Here is an 18,318-nt window from a genome sequence, read left to right on the forward strand (position 1 = left end):
TGATAAAAGAACATTAAATAACTACTCTTTGTTTTTAATGCAAGTTTGACTTAAAGAGTTATCTCGAATACATAACATAAATTATTGAATTACATGTAAGGTTTCAGGTAACAAATGGCTAAGATTACAGGTAGACAGAAAGAATCACATAATAAAAATAATGAGAAAAGAAACACATTTGTATAAACTGTATAAAAAGGTGACATTCTGGTTGAACTGAAACTTACTGCAATGATGTTGAAAAAGTCATCATCTCCAAGTGTGTCTAATATGGAAGAGACAGTCTGTCTGGCGATGGTCAGCCTCAGTCCCTTCATACTTCCACTTACATCAACTAAGATAACGACATCCTTAGGTGAAGTCGCTGCCTGGATGTACCTGTGGTGTTAAATTACATTTTTTTTGCAGTTGCAGTATTGAGGGAGAAATATAAAAAGAAACAAACAAAATAACAGTTTGTCAGGTATGTAAACACTCACCACTTCCTGTTTCTACAGTCAAAGCCGATAACCCCATGTTCATCAGGATGCCACTTCACTCCTGGGGAAAAGATTAGAACGTATATCAACATTTACTGAAAAGAGACAGAAAATGGCAAACACGAACACATTGACACAGGATATCTGAAATGTGACAGTGATGTAGATCTGCTGTAATCAAGGCACCGTTAAGCCTCTTCATCTCTCAGAGGAGCCATCAATAGTAGACAATATGGCAAACTGTCTAATGTATAAAGGATAAGCACCAGCACTGCTGTATATTGGAGAGGTTATTCCTCTGTGCCACGGATCTCTGCCGTTGGCCAAAAACTATTAAAATCTCATGAATGAGCAACATTTTTGCACTGGGTGACATGTTCCTTCATTACTGGGAACACAGCCGCTGTAGTTTATCTTGAGTCGGTCCCACATTCACAGTCCTGCTGCCAGAAATACTCACTAGAGCACCAAATGTGTATAAATCAACAGCTGAAAATAGTCCCCAACAAAAACTATTTACTCCTGCTTATATAACATTTCAGAAAAACTACCGCACCCAGCTGTGTTGTGAAATGATTTAACCTTTTAAAAAAGTATATACGTATTTGAAGATTGATGTCTTCAGGTATGAATGAGCTTGGGGCTCAGTGTAACAGACCGATTGGAAGGATCGAACTCTTGGGAGTGTTGCCAGGGTTCAGCTTAATGTTATAGGGTTAGGTTTAGGTTAAGGTTAAGATTAAGGTTAAGGTTAGGGTTAAGGTTAAGGTTAGGTTTAGCACACATCATCCCTCCAGCACATCCAATCAGCAATTTCTACCTTGTATAAAGAGGACTGGCTACAGTTGCTCTATGGGATCAAGGCACCCATGGAGCATGCTCACTACAGACTTCTGCCGGCTGAGACAGCTAATTTAGGGCTAACTTGAATGGGGATAAAATCATTCAATCATGCAGCTCCACCGGACTTTCCATATGTGATGGGACCGAATGAATCTGATTATGTTAAAAAGGAAATTACACCTTTCTCTATCAGAATCTGATTCAATTAGGTTTTGCAAGGATTATGATGCAAAAACATTTCTGCTGATTTACAGATATTAATGGGCTATGGGAAAAATTATTTTTGGGCCCAAAGGCATCACATACCGCAATTACACGGTTTGGCTGCTATGTCATATGGGCTTCAAAGCGCAGCAGCATTCCTGTATCCATTTCTCTTTATAAATCCATGATTTCTACAGGAACATGATTTGGTTTGCATACAGTCCGTGTGGGGAGCAAAAGAGGTGAAATGTCACCTGGACCTAAAACACCTATTAAAAGTATCAACTCTTGTTTGGTTTTAAATTGTTAACGGAGTGTAAACTGGCTAGTTGTGAAACAATCTGATCGTAGATATCATCTCTCAACTCCAACTTCAACTCCATTATCTTGTCTCAAGTTGCTAATCAGACTGTAAACAATGTCATGGAAGAGAAAGTCTTGGCCTGGATAACTATTATCTGGCATTTACTCCGGAGGCAAAATTGTCATCAGGCGATGGCCGATGGGTTCCAAGACTATGTTACTGGTTTTCTTTTTTTCTTTTTTAACTTCTTATCGGATTTGTTGATTACATGAAGAAAATAGAATAAAGTAATGTCATCCTATATAATAATATTCAGTCTTACTGTTAACTGCTAGGAAAATTATGACTAAAATGGAGCGAAAACATAAAAACTACATAAAGTGACTGATCTATGTCTCTTTTATGAATTTCTTCTAATACATTAAACATACAGAACCCATATCAGTTTTACAGTATAATCAGTTGTACTGTATCTCATCTTCATGTCTTCACTCCAGCACTGCAGTGAGCCGACTGTTTCACATCATCCTAACGGTCTGATAACTTTGGTTGGATCCAGCAGCTGTGGACTCATTCTCAGCGTGGCTGTAGACCCACACCGGCAAATGCTGATTAATTACAGTCTGTATATATGCATCTTCTCTGATGGTCTGTAAAATTACAACATTAGCCAAATTACCCTTTTAGTAATTCTATATAATTTGTTATGATTTGATTTTTTTTCCTGCAGTGATGGCTGACGGCTCCCTTGAGACAACCCTTTCTTTGCTACACACACACACACACACACACACACACACACACACACACACACACACACACACACGCACACACACACACACACACAGTAACGGACAGATAGGGAAATAGGAAGACAAACCAGCAAAGTTACAACACTCACCAGGGTACTGCCTGAAGAAACCTTTTGCACTCCCAAAGTACTGCCAAATGAGTGTTGGATCTCTTTCAAAATTATCTACAAATACTTTATTCAGGGCCTCAGACCAGTATACGCCGTTCACTATGTCAGGGTCTAAGGAAAGGTGAAAGATGTGGACAGAGACAGCAAGAAGGAAGAAAAAAAGACAAGTTAATTATACGGTGGTAATGGTAATCATCCTGCTTACCACTACTGAGTGCATGTTTGACCTTTGTCCCTTATTGACCCCCTTGAAGGAGATACAATGCCTGTGATTAAATCATCCCCTCCCATCCTCCTGCTAGACGAGCCGGTAGCAGCCTCCCTTTGTGCCATGAACAGAGAGTTATGGAGAGTCCATTACAGCCACACAAAAGCAGCCACAGAGAGAGGTAACACACTCTGTTATGAAACAAGCAACGACTGAACTGCTACCATACGAGATAAAAGTTCCCACCCCCCCCCCCCCAATCTCTGCTCTCTTTCTGGAGTCTTTGAGAGGTCTGCAGTTCCTTTCTCGTAATGTAAGGATTGCTATTGATCCCCTAATTCCACTTCTCCCAGCCTGTGACACTGATTCAGTTTCAACAACCATTTCTCACTTTCACCACTTACTCCTCTCCCTCCCTCTCTCCTCCCCGTTCATCAGTTTGCAGTAGGTAAATAACACTCACATAATCCTGCATCCCTCTTGCTGTGTGCGGCCACCGCATGCCGAGTTCTCACCTTTGTTGTACATGTTGGTGGGCACCTGCACCACACTGAGGCTGAGGTTGACTGACAGGTTGTTGAAATGGTCATTTGGCTCCAAGAGGAACTCTCCTCCCAGCTCCACGTTATTGCCCTCATCGTCCACTTCATTGATCAGCACCGCATTAAAGTACTCGTACTGAAGAAAGAAGTGAATATGGCAAGTGTTACGGACATTGCAAGTACGACAAATGTTAAATAGACAGCAGAAGTAATTTGCATTATTCATTTGGCTCAAAAACCAAAGTATAATAACATAACTCATATATAAACTGTAATTATTCCTCCTCTCCATACAAGTTGTGCAGAAATCCATTACAGGACCCCTGGAACAATTACAGCAACCAAAAACTCTTTCAGTGTTCACCTGTATATGAGTGTTCAGGTATAAGATTGAAAAAATGTAAACCTTTCATTAAGGGTTGTCAGATTTCCTTATGAAGGTTCTGCTCTTGGACCACTATCAAACCAAGGATTATTTATTAAATCCTGGTTCCAGCTTCATAAATATATTAAGTAATAAAAAGACATTTAAAAATGTCACCTTGGGTTTTGGGAAACAGTCATGAACATTTTTAACCACTGTCTGATATTTATAACGGATGACTCATCAATTTAATCACAAAAATAATTGACAGATTAATTAATAGTGAAAATAATAGTTAGTTGCAGCCTTAATAGGAAATGATCAAATCTGACAAAGGAGAAGTAAAATAAAAGAATGAAGTAAAGAGTCACAATAAAAATAGAGAAAATAATAAAGTTAAATAGGATGGAAATGGCTAAAATATATATATAATAGCTAGTAACTTCTCGCACTGTAGACATATTTCATTACAGATTTTACATAAGATTCATTTAAACGAGGCTTTGTTCAAGGACACTTTGATACTGAGGGAGGCGGGGCTCAATCTACCTGCTATAAGCTACAGTCACTCCTAATTAATAATGAGTACGAGTGTGTGCAGACATTTTGTGGAATTCAGTTTAGTTTGTGCAGGTTTTAAAGTTTTCAGGTGTGTGAACTATAGCAACTTATCACTGACTCCTAAGAAGTACCAGGACAAGCAAAGATGAGCTCATGACTGCCAGCAAAAAGTCTCCCTAAAGTGAAACCCAACAGTTTGCCTGTCCTGTCCTTCACTGCCTGCTGCTGCAAATGAAGGACTGCCTTATCCTATCTGAGCGGCCTCTCTGTGGCCTCTGGTCCTTATTGTCTGCACTGAGAGAGAAAGAGATGGAGGGAGGAAAGAGGGAGGGAGAGAGAGAGAGAGAGAGAGAGAGAGAGAGAGAGAGAGAGAGAGAGAGAGAGAGAGAGAGAGAGAGAGAGAGAGATGGGTGATGGACTCTATAGCATCACACTCGGGGGAGGCCGCGCCGGCATCACCATCAAGCAGCCCCTGACAGCTCATACCACGCCTGAGCAACTCTCTGACGAGCTGTGGCGGGGTGGAGGGGGTGCTGGGGGAGAGCTGCGGAAGGGGAGCAGCAGGGGAGAAAAACGTGCACCCTCAGCAGAACTGAGAGTGCTGTAGAGAGGCACGTTAACCACCAGGGTTATTACTGTAGAGCAGGCCATAGGACACTGCAGCTCTCCGAGACGCCCCACTGACTCTTACACCACTGCAGTTAGCTGTAGGCCTCACTGCAGAGATCTGCCCTCCATTACACATTGCTGGGCCTTACTGTATGAGCGGAAATGGTGGGTTTTCACTAAGCTTTATTCCTTGTATGTTACGTCAAAATCTACATCGTCTTCTAAGTCTAATCGAAACTTAACAGGCTCTGACTCAGCAGTTTCCATAACTAATGGCTTCATGGAGGACTTGTCCTTTCATTTTGTTACAATCACATTGTTACAGCATATTGTAGTCTAAAACATTATGTTGGGTTGAGCAAATAATTCACAGTACTTATTTTACTGAGTTAGTATACCCACTGCTTTTGTAAAGGTGTCATTTTTTTGATGTTCAGAACATGCCAGCAGCAGGCTATTCCAAAATAAAATTTGGATTTAAAAATGTTTCCTCTGCCAGTAAGTAATGATTTCTAAACACCACAATAAACTTTGTATCTATGCTTCAAAGATTTACAAGAGACAGTCTGATCTTTTCCCTGACAAGATTTTGGCAGAAAAATAGATTAGGGAAAGTTTAAAAGAAGATTTAACCTGCTTTATTATTTTAATTTCATATCTATCTAAAATAATAATCTCATTAGCAACTCATTTTCCTGACCTTCAAAATCTCTTGGAGGCTGTTTCTAAGTTGGTGCAAACGTCACAAGTTAAAAGCAAAACGTCTGTAAAAAAAAACGAATAATAATAAAAACAACTAAACCTCATCTAAAGCAACACTGAACACAATTTTCAAGTAGGAGCCACGTTTCTGTTCCTCCATCAAACCTGATCTGCACACCCTTGAACTGGTGAATACACTGAGGTCAATGCAGAGCACCCCGCTGTCCTGACATGAAGCAGCAGCGATAACAGTAGCCAGCTTATCTCATTGTGGTCCGTGAAATGGTGCGTGAAAAATGTGTGGTGTCAGAGGAGGCGAGCTTGGCTAAATGATGCCAGAAGGAGTAATATCATGACGTCACACCATTACCGCAGGTGGATATTGAATTTTCCCTATTATTTTTTTATGGCCTTTAAGATGAGATGTCTGTGTGATAGGCCTGCAGTATACACCGATAGTGTCAACTGCTTGAATAAAAAAGTCAGAACAGCTTGCATCTATGAACAGCATACAATCATTTTACTGTATTTTTTTCCCATGTAATTCATTAAATCACATTAATGATTATAATGCCTCTTTTAAAAGGCAATAGATATAGACAAATAATAGTGTGTGGCAGTTGTATTTGTCTGATTATGTAGGACATCAAATCTAAAGTATAAAGTCTTAGGTTAAAAAAAAGCCAATGCAAAGCTCATAAAGCTATTACAGGAATACTATTAAAATATTTCAGTGAATTATTTGTGGCTAAAATTATTATAAAGAATTAAATCAGAAATGGTGTATTTAATATTTGTGAAGTCGATATTTATATGGTTTGGTTTAAGAATTAAAGGTTTGAGTGTGAGGGATAACAACTTGTCTGAAGTGATGTTAACAAAAATCAAATATAATTCAGTAAAATATGCATTGGAAATAATAATAATAATAATAATAAGTCCCAGAAATGCAGAAATCCTTCAATAAAGTTTGTAATATGCTTCAGAGGGTATGATTTTATTTTACCTTAAGTGTATAATAAATTGTTGATTGTCACAAAGTGGCCCAGAGTCAGTGACAAAGAACAAATTAATTGTGAAGGTATAGAAAATATTTTCAAATGTCATGATGAAAAAAAATGTTATATAAGGGCTGTATTTTTTTACTTATTAAGTTAAAGTTAGTGTTTTCTTTTAAAAAAGGGTTCAAAAGTAAAATCTAACTGATCAGCAGAGGAACAAGGTGACTGAAATCTTTTCATATGATGTAAATGCTTCTATTAAGTGTAAAGTGCTGCCGTTATTTCAATGTTTTGTTGCTCGACTGGGTTTCCAATCTAAAGGCATGTAAGTGAAACAATGCGGTGCGCAAAAGGGGGGTTACATTTATCTTTGTCCACTGGACAGAGAGAGAGAGAGAGAGAGAGAGAGAGAGAGAGAGAGAGAGAGAGAGAAAGCTAATAAACGACAGAAATACTGCATTCCCTCTGCAGAGACTGTGGAAGCAGCTCAGTGTGCCCTGGAAATCCGCAATGAGAGCCGCTAAATAATGTCCTGAACACAGCCAGAGCACAGGAGCATGTCCTGTTAAATAAAATTAAAATGAGAAGCAATACAGGCCTTCCTCTGACAATTTGTCCTCATGTTTGTATGGCCATATGACCGCAAAGACTCCAATAGTACACTCACCTCTGAGAAATGTTAGTATTTTATTAGAAACATTTTAGCATGCACTATAGCCTTTAGTTCAACTTGGCAAATCAGGACACAATAATTCTTAATCACCTAGTTGCTTCAGGCCTGATCTTCTTAAATAGTGTGAAAGCTTAAGGCGCCGCTGCAGAGCTACCTTTGAACTATGAGTTTGAGTTATGACAGCATGCAGCCGCAGCCTTCAGTGTGTGTGGCATTGCTTATCAAAGAAGCATTATGTATCAAAGCGCTGACAGGACATCAGTGTGAAGGACGATTCCAACGCAATTAAAGACTTTTAGGGTCTATTACCCTTCTTTCACCTTGATGCCGCTCCTCCCATCGCCAATTTAAAACGATTCATCCTGCTCTAACACAATGATGCACCGCATTCCTTAATGGTTATGTTTTTTTTCTTTTATTTTCTCTGCTTTTCTTTTCTTCAATTTTCTTTTCTTTTCTTTAGACCGGGACAAACCTCACCTGCAGTTCGGGATTATCTTCATGCTGATGGTGCGCTTCTTCTGCTGCCTCCACCAGCCGCTGGAAGGAGGAAAAAACATTATTAAGTAATTAAAATATGCATTTTTGGTAAGGGTATAACTGTTACACACATCGTAATATGCTTGTCTATATTCCTTTCCGTATAGGCCTCTAGAAAGACATCTAATACAGTAGACTATATGCACATTCTTCATCGGACAATACACTTCTAAAGACTTCCACAAATGGTTTCCACAGAGTATATCACCACAAGTTTTTCTATACTCTGCTGCTCTCTATATTTTTCAAACTTGCTGTTTGCACATTTCTTTGCCGCTCTGTTATTTTCACTTCCCAACAAATGTCTTCCCATCAATGAACATGATGGAGTACAAAACCCGGGATTTTAGATTAATCTCTGAATGACGGCGGGATGTCCAGCTTTTTGTAATAAACTGTTTCTAAAAAAAATGTTAGTGTGTCCCTCCTTGGTAATCGTTGCAGTATTTTTGAGGGCAAAAATATGCATAAAATGTAGGCCACTATACTGCGTCGTGCAGCTGTGAAATGATTGATGGAGGCAGGTTGGAGCAACGATATAGCCTCTATAATAACTCGATTCTGGAAATGTGCTTGGCTCTGTGTTTCCGGGGAAATGCCACTTAAACGTTACAGTCACTTTCGCTTTTGGAGCCAAGCAGGTAATTAACATCTGTCACACGTGTCAAAATAACTGCTATATAAACACAACTGAGACTTTGGAGCAGCGGCGGCCAAATTCAACTGACCTCATGATAAGACCTCATGCAGTCAGCAGTTGGAAAATTTAAAAAAGAAAAAAAGGGGGGAGGGAGGGCGAAAAATAAAAGTCGTATTTTCTGATTTTTAAGCCTAATTTCAATTTTTCTGAAATGTCTGTGGCTTAACCTTCATATTGAGGTCACTGCTTTTATAAACTCCCTTTTCAATTTGGACAAAGTGATGACGTCGTCAGTTTAGTATACTGGGCCAAGCGTCTATAGGTCTAATTAAGAACCTGTTTTTTTTTTTGTTTTGTTTTTTTATAACAGTCAAATTTGTGGTTCTTACATATTTTTCGAAAAGCACTTAAATGTGTTGCTGTATCTCAGGGAATTAAATCAGGTTTATTAAATTAAGCACCCTCTTAAGAGTGTAATTTACAGGCAGAATTATCATGAGTTGGGACACACATGGGATCAGGCTGGATGAGATAAAACCTTATCATTTCCCAGCAGTCCCTGCAGGAGGTGCAGCATTAAAATGGTTACAAGCTCCTCTGTGCTGAGGGCGCAGACATGCTGCTGCTGTGTGCGGATCCCACCTAACAACTCAGGCCTGCGCACTAATACATGTAACACTATATTCCACATCAGCCTTTTATAGCAACATTATAAGGTAGAGATTTGGAACAATAGTCTGTTTTTCCAATTGGCTAATCTGCTCAACTTGTAAAAAATAAAATAATAAAATTGTACCTACCCTGGTGGCCTCTGCTTTTCTCCGGAACATTTCCTCCATCTTTACAGCCACATTTTTGACCAGTTTCAGACCATCAATTTCCTCCACTCTGACTGATTTTTCAAGCTCTTTATATTTCTGAAAACAACCAGAAACAACATTTTGGCATTGATAGAAAGGGGCAACTGTAAATCTTAAAACACTGTCTGCAGGAAAAGCCACTAAACCCATGAAATGCTTTAAATGTCTACTAACACTCATAAGAAGAATAAGAACATTTAGGTAATCATATTTTTCTGTGTTTCTGTGTTCTTCAGAATTTTAGAGGATTGTTGTTTCACTGCATTCCCCTTCAGAGAGGTGGGGAATTGTTAAACACAGCTTATAAACCTTCACATGTTGGATGACAAGCTGCATGAAGTCAGTCTCAGATGAACGGCTGATAAAATCCATGCTGCAACACAGCATGATTGATAGTCTTTATCTGGTCTCAGTCATTGGCTGCACATGCTGCTTCTTTCTCTCTGATTGGCTGAAGATGGCCAAGTTGGGTGGCCAAGGGGGGAGGAGGGGGGCGGGGCTGGATCTGAAGGCTATGCATGGTAAGAGGGTAATTGAAATGGAGTCAAAGCACAGGAGAAAGATAATAACGTGTCAAGCTTGGGCGACTCCGGGTAATGAACTACACCTCACATAATGCTGATTCTGCTGGACGCACAGGACCTCCAGTGATACAGAACAAAGCCCACCACAGCTCCGAGGAATATAATATTACATAATCCCACACCTGCCTGGCATACACACATACACATACACACACACACACACACACACACACACACACACACACACACACACACACACACACACACACACACACACACACATGCCAAATAAAAACAAAACCCTGATCCTCTCACACTGTCCAGTCAGCCACATCACACACCTCCAATAACCTTATCTAAAAATAAACATGAGCCACAATAGGTCTGTAGCTCACATTCAAACACATTACACATTGTGTGGACAGGAAGCGCACAAAAACACACACTCCAGTACATGAGGCGACAAATTACCTTCTGAAAGGAAGAGTGTGGGCTCGCAGTGGAGCAGAACAGTTCATTTCACGCCTGTCCTCCTCGCCTCAGCACCCTGAGTCCCAAGTCCCCCCTCCCAACATCCTCCTCCCTCTCACTCCTCCAGTCATCAAGTGGAGGTTATGCCCCATCCGTCAAAAGCACTGATCATGATTATTGATTAGAGTAATGACCAAAGCAGAAGTGCGGCCAGCCTGCATGAGCCTGAGGAGCTCCAGTGTTTCCCCTTTTTGCTGAAATCTTAGTGATATCAAGTAATTCACCATAAAAGCATCTAATGATCAGCCTTAACGACCAGTCCCTAACGACCCATCAGCTCCCTCACAGCTCACTGCTTTGTGCTGACTGGATCGGCACAACTCTCTCCAAACATACCTCGATGAACAGGACACAAGCAAAGTGTTTACATGCACGCAAAATGTAAACAAATCTGCAGGGCATAGTAAAAAAAATATTCTGTACAAAGATGAAATTCATATTTGGTAACAAAAGGGAGGAACTAAAACATAGTGCTTTGGCTTCTTATATTAAAGAACTGTCACCTCAGGGCAAGGAGTTCCAAGGTTTGGACCCTGGAGTCGCTTTCTGAATGCAGTCTGAATGCTCTCCCCATATTTGCGTGGACTTCCTCTGGTTGTTCCACCCTCCTCCCACACTCCAGGACATGCAGGTGAGCTTTTAGGATTAATCCTGCTACTGCCCTTGACCGAGGTACTGCCCTCAGAACTGGAGTTGGTCCCTGGACGCGGCACTGTGATAGCCCACAGCTCCTAAAATAGCGAGGATAGGGTCAAATGAAGAAGATTAATACGTTTAATGGGAATTGGTGTTGTAATTTATAGGAGGAAAATAAAGAGTCAGAGAAGAGACAGAGTGTTAAGGCCGAGAACTGGCCATGACTGGAATACCTTTTATACTTAAATACTGTGCAATGAGATAGCAAAAAAATATGTCAGTTTACATTATAATGCATTCTTGTAATAAATAAAACACTTACTCTCTGTGAATGAAACTTTCTTGTCTGAGATATGTGGATTCAGTTTTATACTGAGTTTTGTGGTTGTAGTTTGTGGTGTTCTTGTATTGAAACGCATCATTTTGCAATGTGTCACTAAATATTTTGCTTTTACAGTTGTGGTGGTCAAGCAAGCTGAGCGGCCGTAGTGAGAACATAAATTAGAGAAATAAAACATTTTCTGATTGTTTCACAATGATTAAGTTATAAGGCACAACTAAATACACCTGACGGAAGATGCTGCATTGCTGGATTTGATCTGAATTCAGCTGATGCGTACACTCCATCCTGTCTCTGTGTGTGTGTGTGTGTGTGTGTGTGTGTGTGTGTTTGCAGCTCACCCTTCCCTGGGTCACATAAACCCACCCTTACACACCTTTTCTCTTTATACTTCCATGACACACAGACAGAGAGCAGAAGAGAGAGTCAGAGACAGTGATGTAAACTGGTCACCACATTTTTATAGAATCCTGACCTTACACTATACTTACGGCTATATACCCACTGTCCAAAGGCTGATGCCCAGAAACATCCTGAACACAGCCAAAATAATAGTCTCTGTAGATAAATACCGCCACACACTTCTATTGGGTCATAGGTGATGATTGAGAGGGATTATTTTTGTTTTGCTTTTTAAGGAAAATCCTGCATAGTATACCTTTAAATGACATGAACATATTTTTAAGAACACCTTTAAATACAATACAGTTCAATATAACAGCCCTGTAATGCACCATTGTCCAACATAAGCAAAAAGCAGTTAACAAAAACTCATTTGTTTAAACAGTTTTTCTTTTTATGGCATCTTTGTGTACTCTATAAACCCACGATTTAGGCAAACATTGGTCCACCTGACAATTAAAAAGAGTTCTTACTGCTGAGTAGACAGAAAAGAGACGTGAAACATTTAAGTCTCTTTATATGTCTCCATACAGACCTTCTAATCAAACATTGTGTGACAAACATAATTAACTTTATTTTCAATTCTAGTGGAGATTCAAAAGTGTCAAACTAAACCAAATACAGTATATTAGCTTGCATATAAGAGAAATATGTTTAAAATCATGCAAAAACCATCTTGCACATTCCTATTTAATGTAATGGTGTATCCATATACAAGCATGCCATCTTGGGTTTAAATATTTATTTTCATTTAACCAACATGTACATGGATTTTTCCAGAGAGGGGAAAAATACAGGTACTGTTTATTTCCTTACTTATAATGGGGGGGTTTATTCAGTAAGTGCGTTTTAAAACACAGTAGATTATGAATGAAGCGTGTAAAAGTAACATTTTATGCATCTCCCCCTTCTCTTTCTCTCGCTCTCTCTCTCTCTCGCTCTCTCTCTCTATATATATATATGTATATATATATATACATACAATTTTTTTTCATTATTTTTTAAAAATTCACTGAATTCTAATCATTTCTTAAGGCACATGAGCATCTTGCAGAGTGTGTACTGTATTATATGTACTGTAACTCTGTACGCACACACTTCACACCGCAGTGCAGTTATTCAGTGTTCACACAAAGGAGCTCCACCTCCAGCTGTTTACTTCACACTCTACTCTGGTCCCACTTTAGTGAAATGGACAGTTCACCAATCATCCACCTGAGTCCACTTCCACCAGCCTTTTAGAACATGAGGCCTGTGAAATCAGAGCCCACCTCTGCCATCAAGTGGTCAGAAAGTTAAATCTATTGCACTGGATCATTGCTTTTTCTCTGTTGGTTCCACTTGTTCATCATATCAGCCCCCCTCACCCACCATCAACCCCAAACACACTTTTATTCAATTTGTCTCCTTGTCGCATTCATATCAAGAGGTTGAAGCTCTTGACTCCAGAGAGTTAACTGGAGAGATGAGATGAGAGAGGAATCAGCCGTGGTTAATGAGCCGTATCAAGAACAAACACACACACACACACACACACGCACACACACACACACTCTCTCTCTCTCTCTCTCTCTCTCTCTCTCTCTCTCTCTCTCTCTCTCTCTCTCGCTCTCTCTCTCTCTCTCTCTGCCAAACACACCTGAGTCTCCTCTAAAATAATACATCAGCATTCAGCCGAGAGACCAAAATGTCTCTGCAACCATTAGAGAGGGAATACAGCATTACCGTGTACAATGTGTGTAACTACATGGCCATGACAGGAGAGGGAAGAGATATTTGTGCTCATGCAACACTGCGAAATGAGAAGAATACCTTTTGCAGTAGCTGGGATCCAGAATATTTCGTAGATATGGATTTAATTTCTCCACCAAAGGCTGATGCCCAGAGCTTTACACTAGGACACAAACAGGACAAAGAAAGAAAATTTAGTCAACAAGCTCCCAAATATTATGGAAAAGTGTACATAAAAATGTGTCTGAAAATACAGTGTATAAAGATGAGAGATAGAATGAAATAAAATAAAAACATTTAGGTTATTGTTCAAAATGAAATATGGTGTCGCATATTTGAAATCATTTATAAGAAATTCTAGCTCAGCAGCAGTCTGATGTAAGTTCAAATCTGTTATCTCACATCAGCTTCCCTTCACTGAACACTCCCTGTCTTCTCTTCACCACAGCTGCTTTATCTCTCCTCAGCTGTCATCTTTTCTGCTTTCTCTCCTTACATGATCAGTCATGTATTGTCATGGCCTGGTGGCCCTGACCTTCATTTTCCCGACAGGTGACTGTTGTAATTTTGATGATCTATGCTGTAGTTATTTCACCTTCTTCTATTGAATTGTAAATGACTTGTGGTGAAGGTGGCAGCAAAATACTTTACCTAAACTGTAACTCTAAGGTGGATGGACTGTAACTGAAACTTGGCTACTGTTTCAAGACTGGGGCCTGATTTAACGATTCAGAAAGTCATGAAAATTACATATACAAGAATGTTTAAAAATAAATAAATATAAAGGGCGGTGGCTCTGAATTTTTTCTCATCTACAACTTGTATTAAAAAGCGTAGAAGTATTTACTAGAGTACAGTAAGAACAGTCAAACAGTTTCTGAAAGAATTCTCAAAATGGAATAATTTAATCTCGGTTTACAGTATTTTCTGTTTTTTATTAGTTTACAAAATCTTATGGATTACGATATTATGTTATTAGAATGCTTTAAAACTAAATGAAACCTTAATATAAGACCTTTTAGAACAATGTGTTGTTTCATATTTTATCCATGGTGTCAAGTTCATTTAGACCTGGAAATTAGTTCCTACACAGAGTTAATATAATCAAGGGCAGCTTCACTTTGAAATCTACATTTACATTCTATATTTTTATTTTTCATCATCTTGTGTTTAATTTGTTTGAAGTTTAGCCAGGTAACAAAATCCTGCAAAAATGGATTCCTCAAGTAAAAGGTTTTGCATTTCATCAAGTCTCCAAATTTACTGCAAAAGACACAAAAGAAATATGTGCTTCATTTTTACTCTGCTGTTGTATAGAATAGAAATTTGGGAATGATCAGATTACACCTGGATGCAGGATTGAGATTTGAACTGTAATAATTTGCAGTTATCATTAAAATAGGTAAAACTACTGAACAAGCTCTTAATCAATTTAACTTACTGCAAATGTGTTTTTTTGAAAATAAAAATTGAGATGGCACCACTAAGAAAAGTTCTACCCCTCAAGTCCATAAGATACAACAATGTCTGGTTTTAGGAGCATATAGTGAAACCAGCTGTAAGACTTATTATTTCGTGTGTAACATGTATTTATTATTACCAAATAACGGAACAAAACTATATGCCTTCATGTATGAAATTCTCCACCTCTTTTTTTCCTTCCTAAAATCACATCAGTACTTGTTGGTTTTTCTCTCTCATCAGTTTATCCACAATGAATGCGGCCTGTGAGATGGAATGAGCACAGGAAGAAGTCTGTGGTTCAGTTAAACTCACACAGAACCAAGAAAAACAAGAATCAACTTCATGTTCTACAAAATTCACAAACTTAACCTGTCCAATGCATCATAAGTGAATTGAAGAGCTAAAAAAGATGATGAAGAAGATTAATTAAAAAGATAATTAATTCCCTGTGAAACAAAGTTGCGGTGCTGCCTCTCACTCACACTGACAGAGGGATCCCTTGCTGGGACCCCGCCACCTCCACCACATCCAAGCCGACGATGATCCAGAGCAGAAGGAAGCTGCTGCTACACATGTGCGAGAACAAGATCCTCCAGTTCCCCTGCATCTTCAACTCTGAGACAGATGTACAGTAAATCCAGTCCAAGCAGCGAGTAAACCTACTTCTGGACACCGGTGCACCTTCTCCTGCCTCGCTACTGCCAGCACGTACCCTACTGTATTTGATTGTACAGACTCCCCCCGCACAGAGAGAAAGAGAGGAAGAGAGAGAGAGAGAGAGAGAGAGAGAGAGAGAGAGAGAGAGAGAGAGAGAGAGAATAAGATGTGCAGACAGACCAAGCATCACCCTCCAGCCTGTCTTTCCATCCTCTGCTCCTTCTGCCTCCCTCTAAAAAAGGTGGAGACAGCCACAGACCTTTTGTTTCTGGAAGCGACTCGTCTGCTTCTTCGCAGCGAAGCCTGAGAGCTTGAAGAGGGGAATTCTGCTAAATATGATTCCTGGGCGGTGGTTTACAGAGCTGCATCTGCAAAATAGTGAATTTAGGTTTCCCTTTGTGATGTACCTCTTACTGATAGTCACTGAAAACAGCACCGAACTGTTCTAAAGTTGTTGCATTTAACGCTGACGCTGCGTTATAGCCTACTGTACACTGCTTGGTGTACTGCATTGTCTCTTCGCTTCACACACACATATTCAAAATGTGAAAGCGTGTTTTTACTATAACTGCAAAGTGATCATGTAGTGTAGGACATAATTACATCTGCAGCGCATACGAAGACATAGAAAATGCGTTTAAGGGGAGATTCCTGACTTAAAATGGCTCTGCGGGCGATAATGAGTCTGCAGACATTTCATGAAGGCTTCCGCACCGCCATCAGCACAATAAAAAAGATAAAAAATAATGCAGTTTATCAAGGGAGAGTTGAGTTTGGGGAGATATGGACACTTTCCAGAATGACTTCGTATAATGAATAATACAAAATAAGCGAAACAAAGAGAAATACACGTCGATAATTACGCACGGGAGCAACATCTTGTATATCTCCTGTAAACTTTGCGCATTTGTTTGTGAAAGTTTGGCGGTTGAAGTCTAATCAATGACCAAATTAATCAATGACGTCACTCGCAACTTTTCCACTTCAGAGGTTGTTTCAGCAGCTGGATTGGTGCGAGAGCAACTCCTCATAAATTAAGAAGTTTTCAGTGCGCCGTGTTCATCAGTGCTCGTTACAAAGTAAAGACCTGAAGATGCTGCCATCGTCTTTCTACATGCTGATTAGGAAGCGATAATGATGTCATGGCAGCAGCCTGGTTGATGCGCCACCTCTCACCACCCTCAACCCCCCCTCCTCACCACCATCACTACCACCACTACAGGAACCGTGTTTCGTCTTGAGGCTTTTATTAGTTTAGTAATTGCATCGTACATCAAAGTTGTGAGGAGCCTGTACTGTCTGGGACGTGCCGATAAGGAGCCTGTTGGATGACGGACAATATCATCCAGTCTCTTGTCTGACCGGCCCCGCTCACTACACCGACTCCCCGAATGCTTTAATTAACTATCGACGACAAATAAAAGCACTTCTCTGTCATGATGCTGGAGAAAGTCCCCTAGTTAGATTCGTTTAATGCAGGCAGCCTGTGGGGCTACTGGAGGCTTAAATCCTGCAAAACTGGCCCAGCCTCTGCATCTGTGCATGAGGATACAAAACATACCTCCATCTGATTGAAGTTAGGCCCATTTACCTAAAATGCAGTGAAATTCATCTGATTAAAATTGTTTAATTCTCATTATCTTGCTGTATGATCATAGTGTTTTGTTGTAAAATGTAAAATATTCCTTTATAGTGCAGTTAAGTGGATTCCTGTGGCTTCAAAAGCTGAAATGTTTCAAGGAAAGAATGTACAAAATAAACTGTTGACTTGAAAATGAAATCATATTATCACCTGATATACATTTTATAGACACACTGAATCCTCTATCAAGTCTCACCAAACACAGATTTTTCTAGTGTTGAGTCAATCTAAAGGTGCTCTCCATGGTGCTGAATTTGGTTTGTGGTTTCAGCATCAGTCCTCAGATCATCAGATCCACTTGCCATTTTTTTCTGGCAATTTGAACCAAAAGTAGTTCAGAAAAACTCTGAATAAAATATTAAAACTGCTGAAAGCTCCTGGAAAAAGGCCAGTAAGTGTACATTGAGCTTGGATTGCTGCTATTTGTGTATATATTTTTCATGTTAAGTTTAATATGAAAAGCAAACTAAGCAGATAATTGGTAGGCTGACAGTGGTAAATGTATATAGGCTTTGGTTTCCACTATTCCAAATGATTTTTCATTTCTAGTGGTCATAATTAAATGCGTTGTACCAGATATAAAGCTCTATAATCAGAATCAGACTGGTTGATCCCGTTTGAACTCTCAACCCAAACAGTTGTAATCCCTGTCTTGACTTGATTGGACAAAACCTCTTAGAAGGTGAAACATCGGACACCTGTTGTACAGCTCTCTTGTTACGTCAAGAGGCTTAACCTCACCTCGTGCCCTCAAAACCCGAGGATAATTCACTTCAGACCACCAACAATAGTCAACATTTCCCTCATCCACTGCTATATATAGAAGACTTTATAACTCAATGTACCAGTATCTGTGGAAGTGTCTGTAAAGCTTCAAATCCTTTATATGTCCACATCACTGCTGTCAAGACTCAATGTAGAAGTGTTCTGTTATCCCGA

The 18,318-nt window shown here is 39.6% G+C and overlaps 1 protein-coding gene across 1 annotated transcript in view; it reads right to left on the minus strand.

The window, feature by feature from the left end:
* The window catches only part of cacna2d3 (calcium channel, voltage dependent, alpha2/delta subunit 3), a 33,611-nt gene extending 17,924 nt beyond the window's left edge, over window positions 1-15,687 (minus strand). Inside the window, exons 1-8 of the mRNA XM_053315421.1 lie at window positions 15,563-15,687; window positions 13,698-13,779; window positions 9,393-9,509; window positions 7,893-7,952; window positions 3,476-3,638; window positions 2,732-2,863; window positions 480-540; window positions 228-378 (exon numbers count right to left, since the gene is read on the minus strand). Of these exons, the coding sequence (XP_053171396.1) occupies window positions 228-378; window positions 480-540; window positions 2,732-2,863; window positions 3,476-3,638; window positions 7,893-7,952; window positions 9,393-9,509; window positions 13,698-13,779; window positions 15,563-15,687 (891 nt within the window). The remainder of the gene's footprint in view (window positions 1-227; window positions 379-479; window positions 541-2,731; window positions 2,864-3,475; window positions 3,639-7,892; window positions 7,953-9,392; window positions 9,510-13,697; window positions 13,780-15,562) is intronic.
* Between the last annotated feature and the right edge of the window lie 2,631 nt (window positions 15,688-18,318).

This window comes from Scomber japonicus, chromosome 3 (genome assembly GCF_027409825.1).
Source record: "Scomber japonicus isolate fScoJap1 chromosome 3, fScoJap1.pri, whole genome shotgun sequence".
NCBI classification, from domain to species: Eukaryota; Metazoa; Chordata; class Actinopteri; order Scombriformes; family Scombridae; genus Scomber; species Scomber japonicus.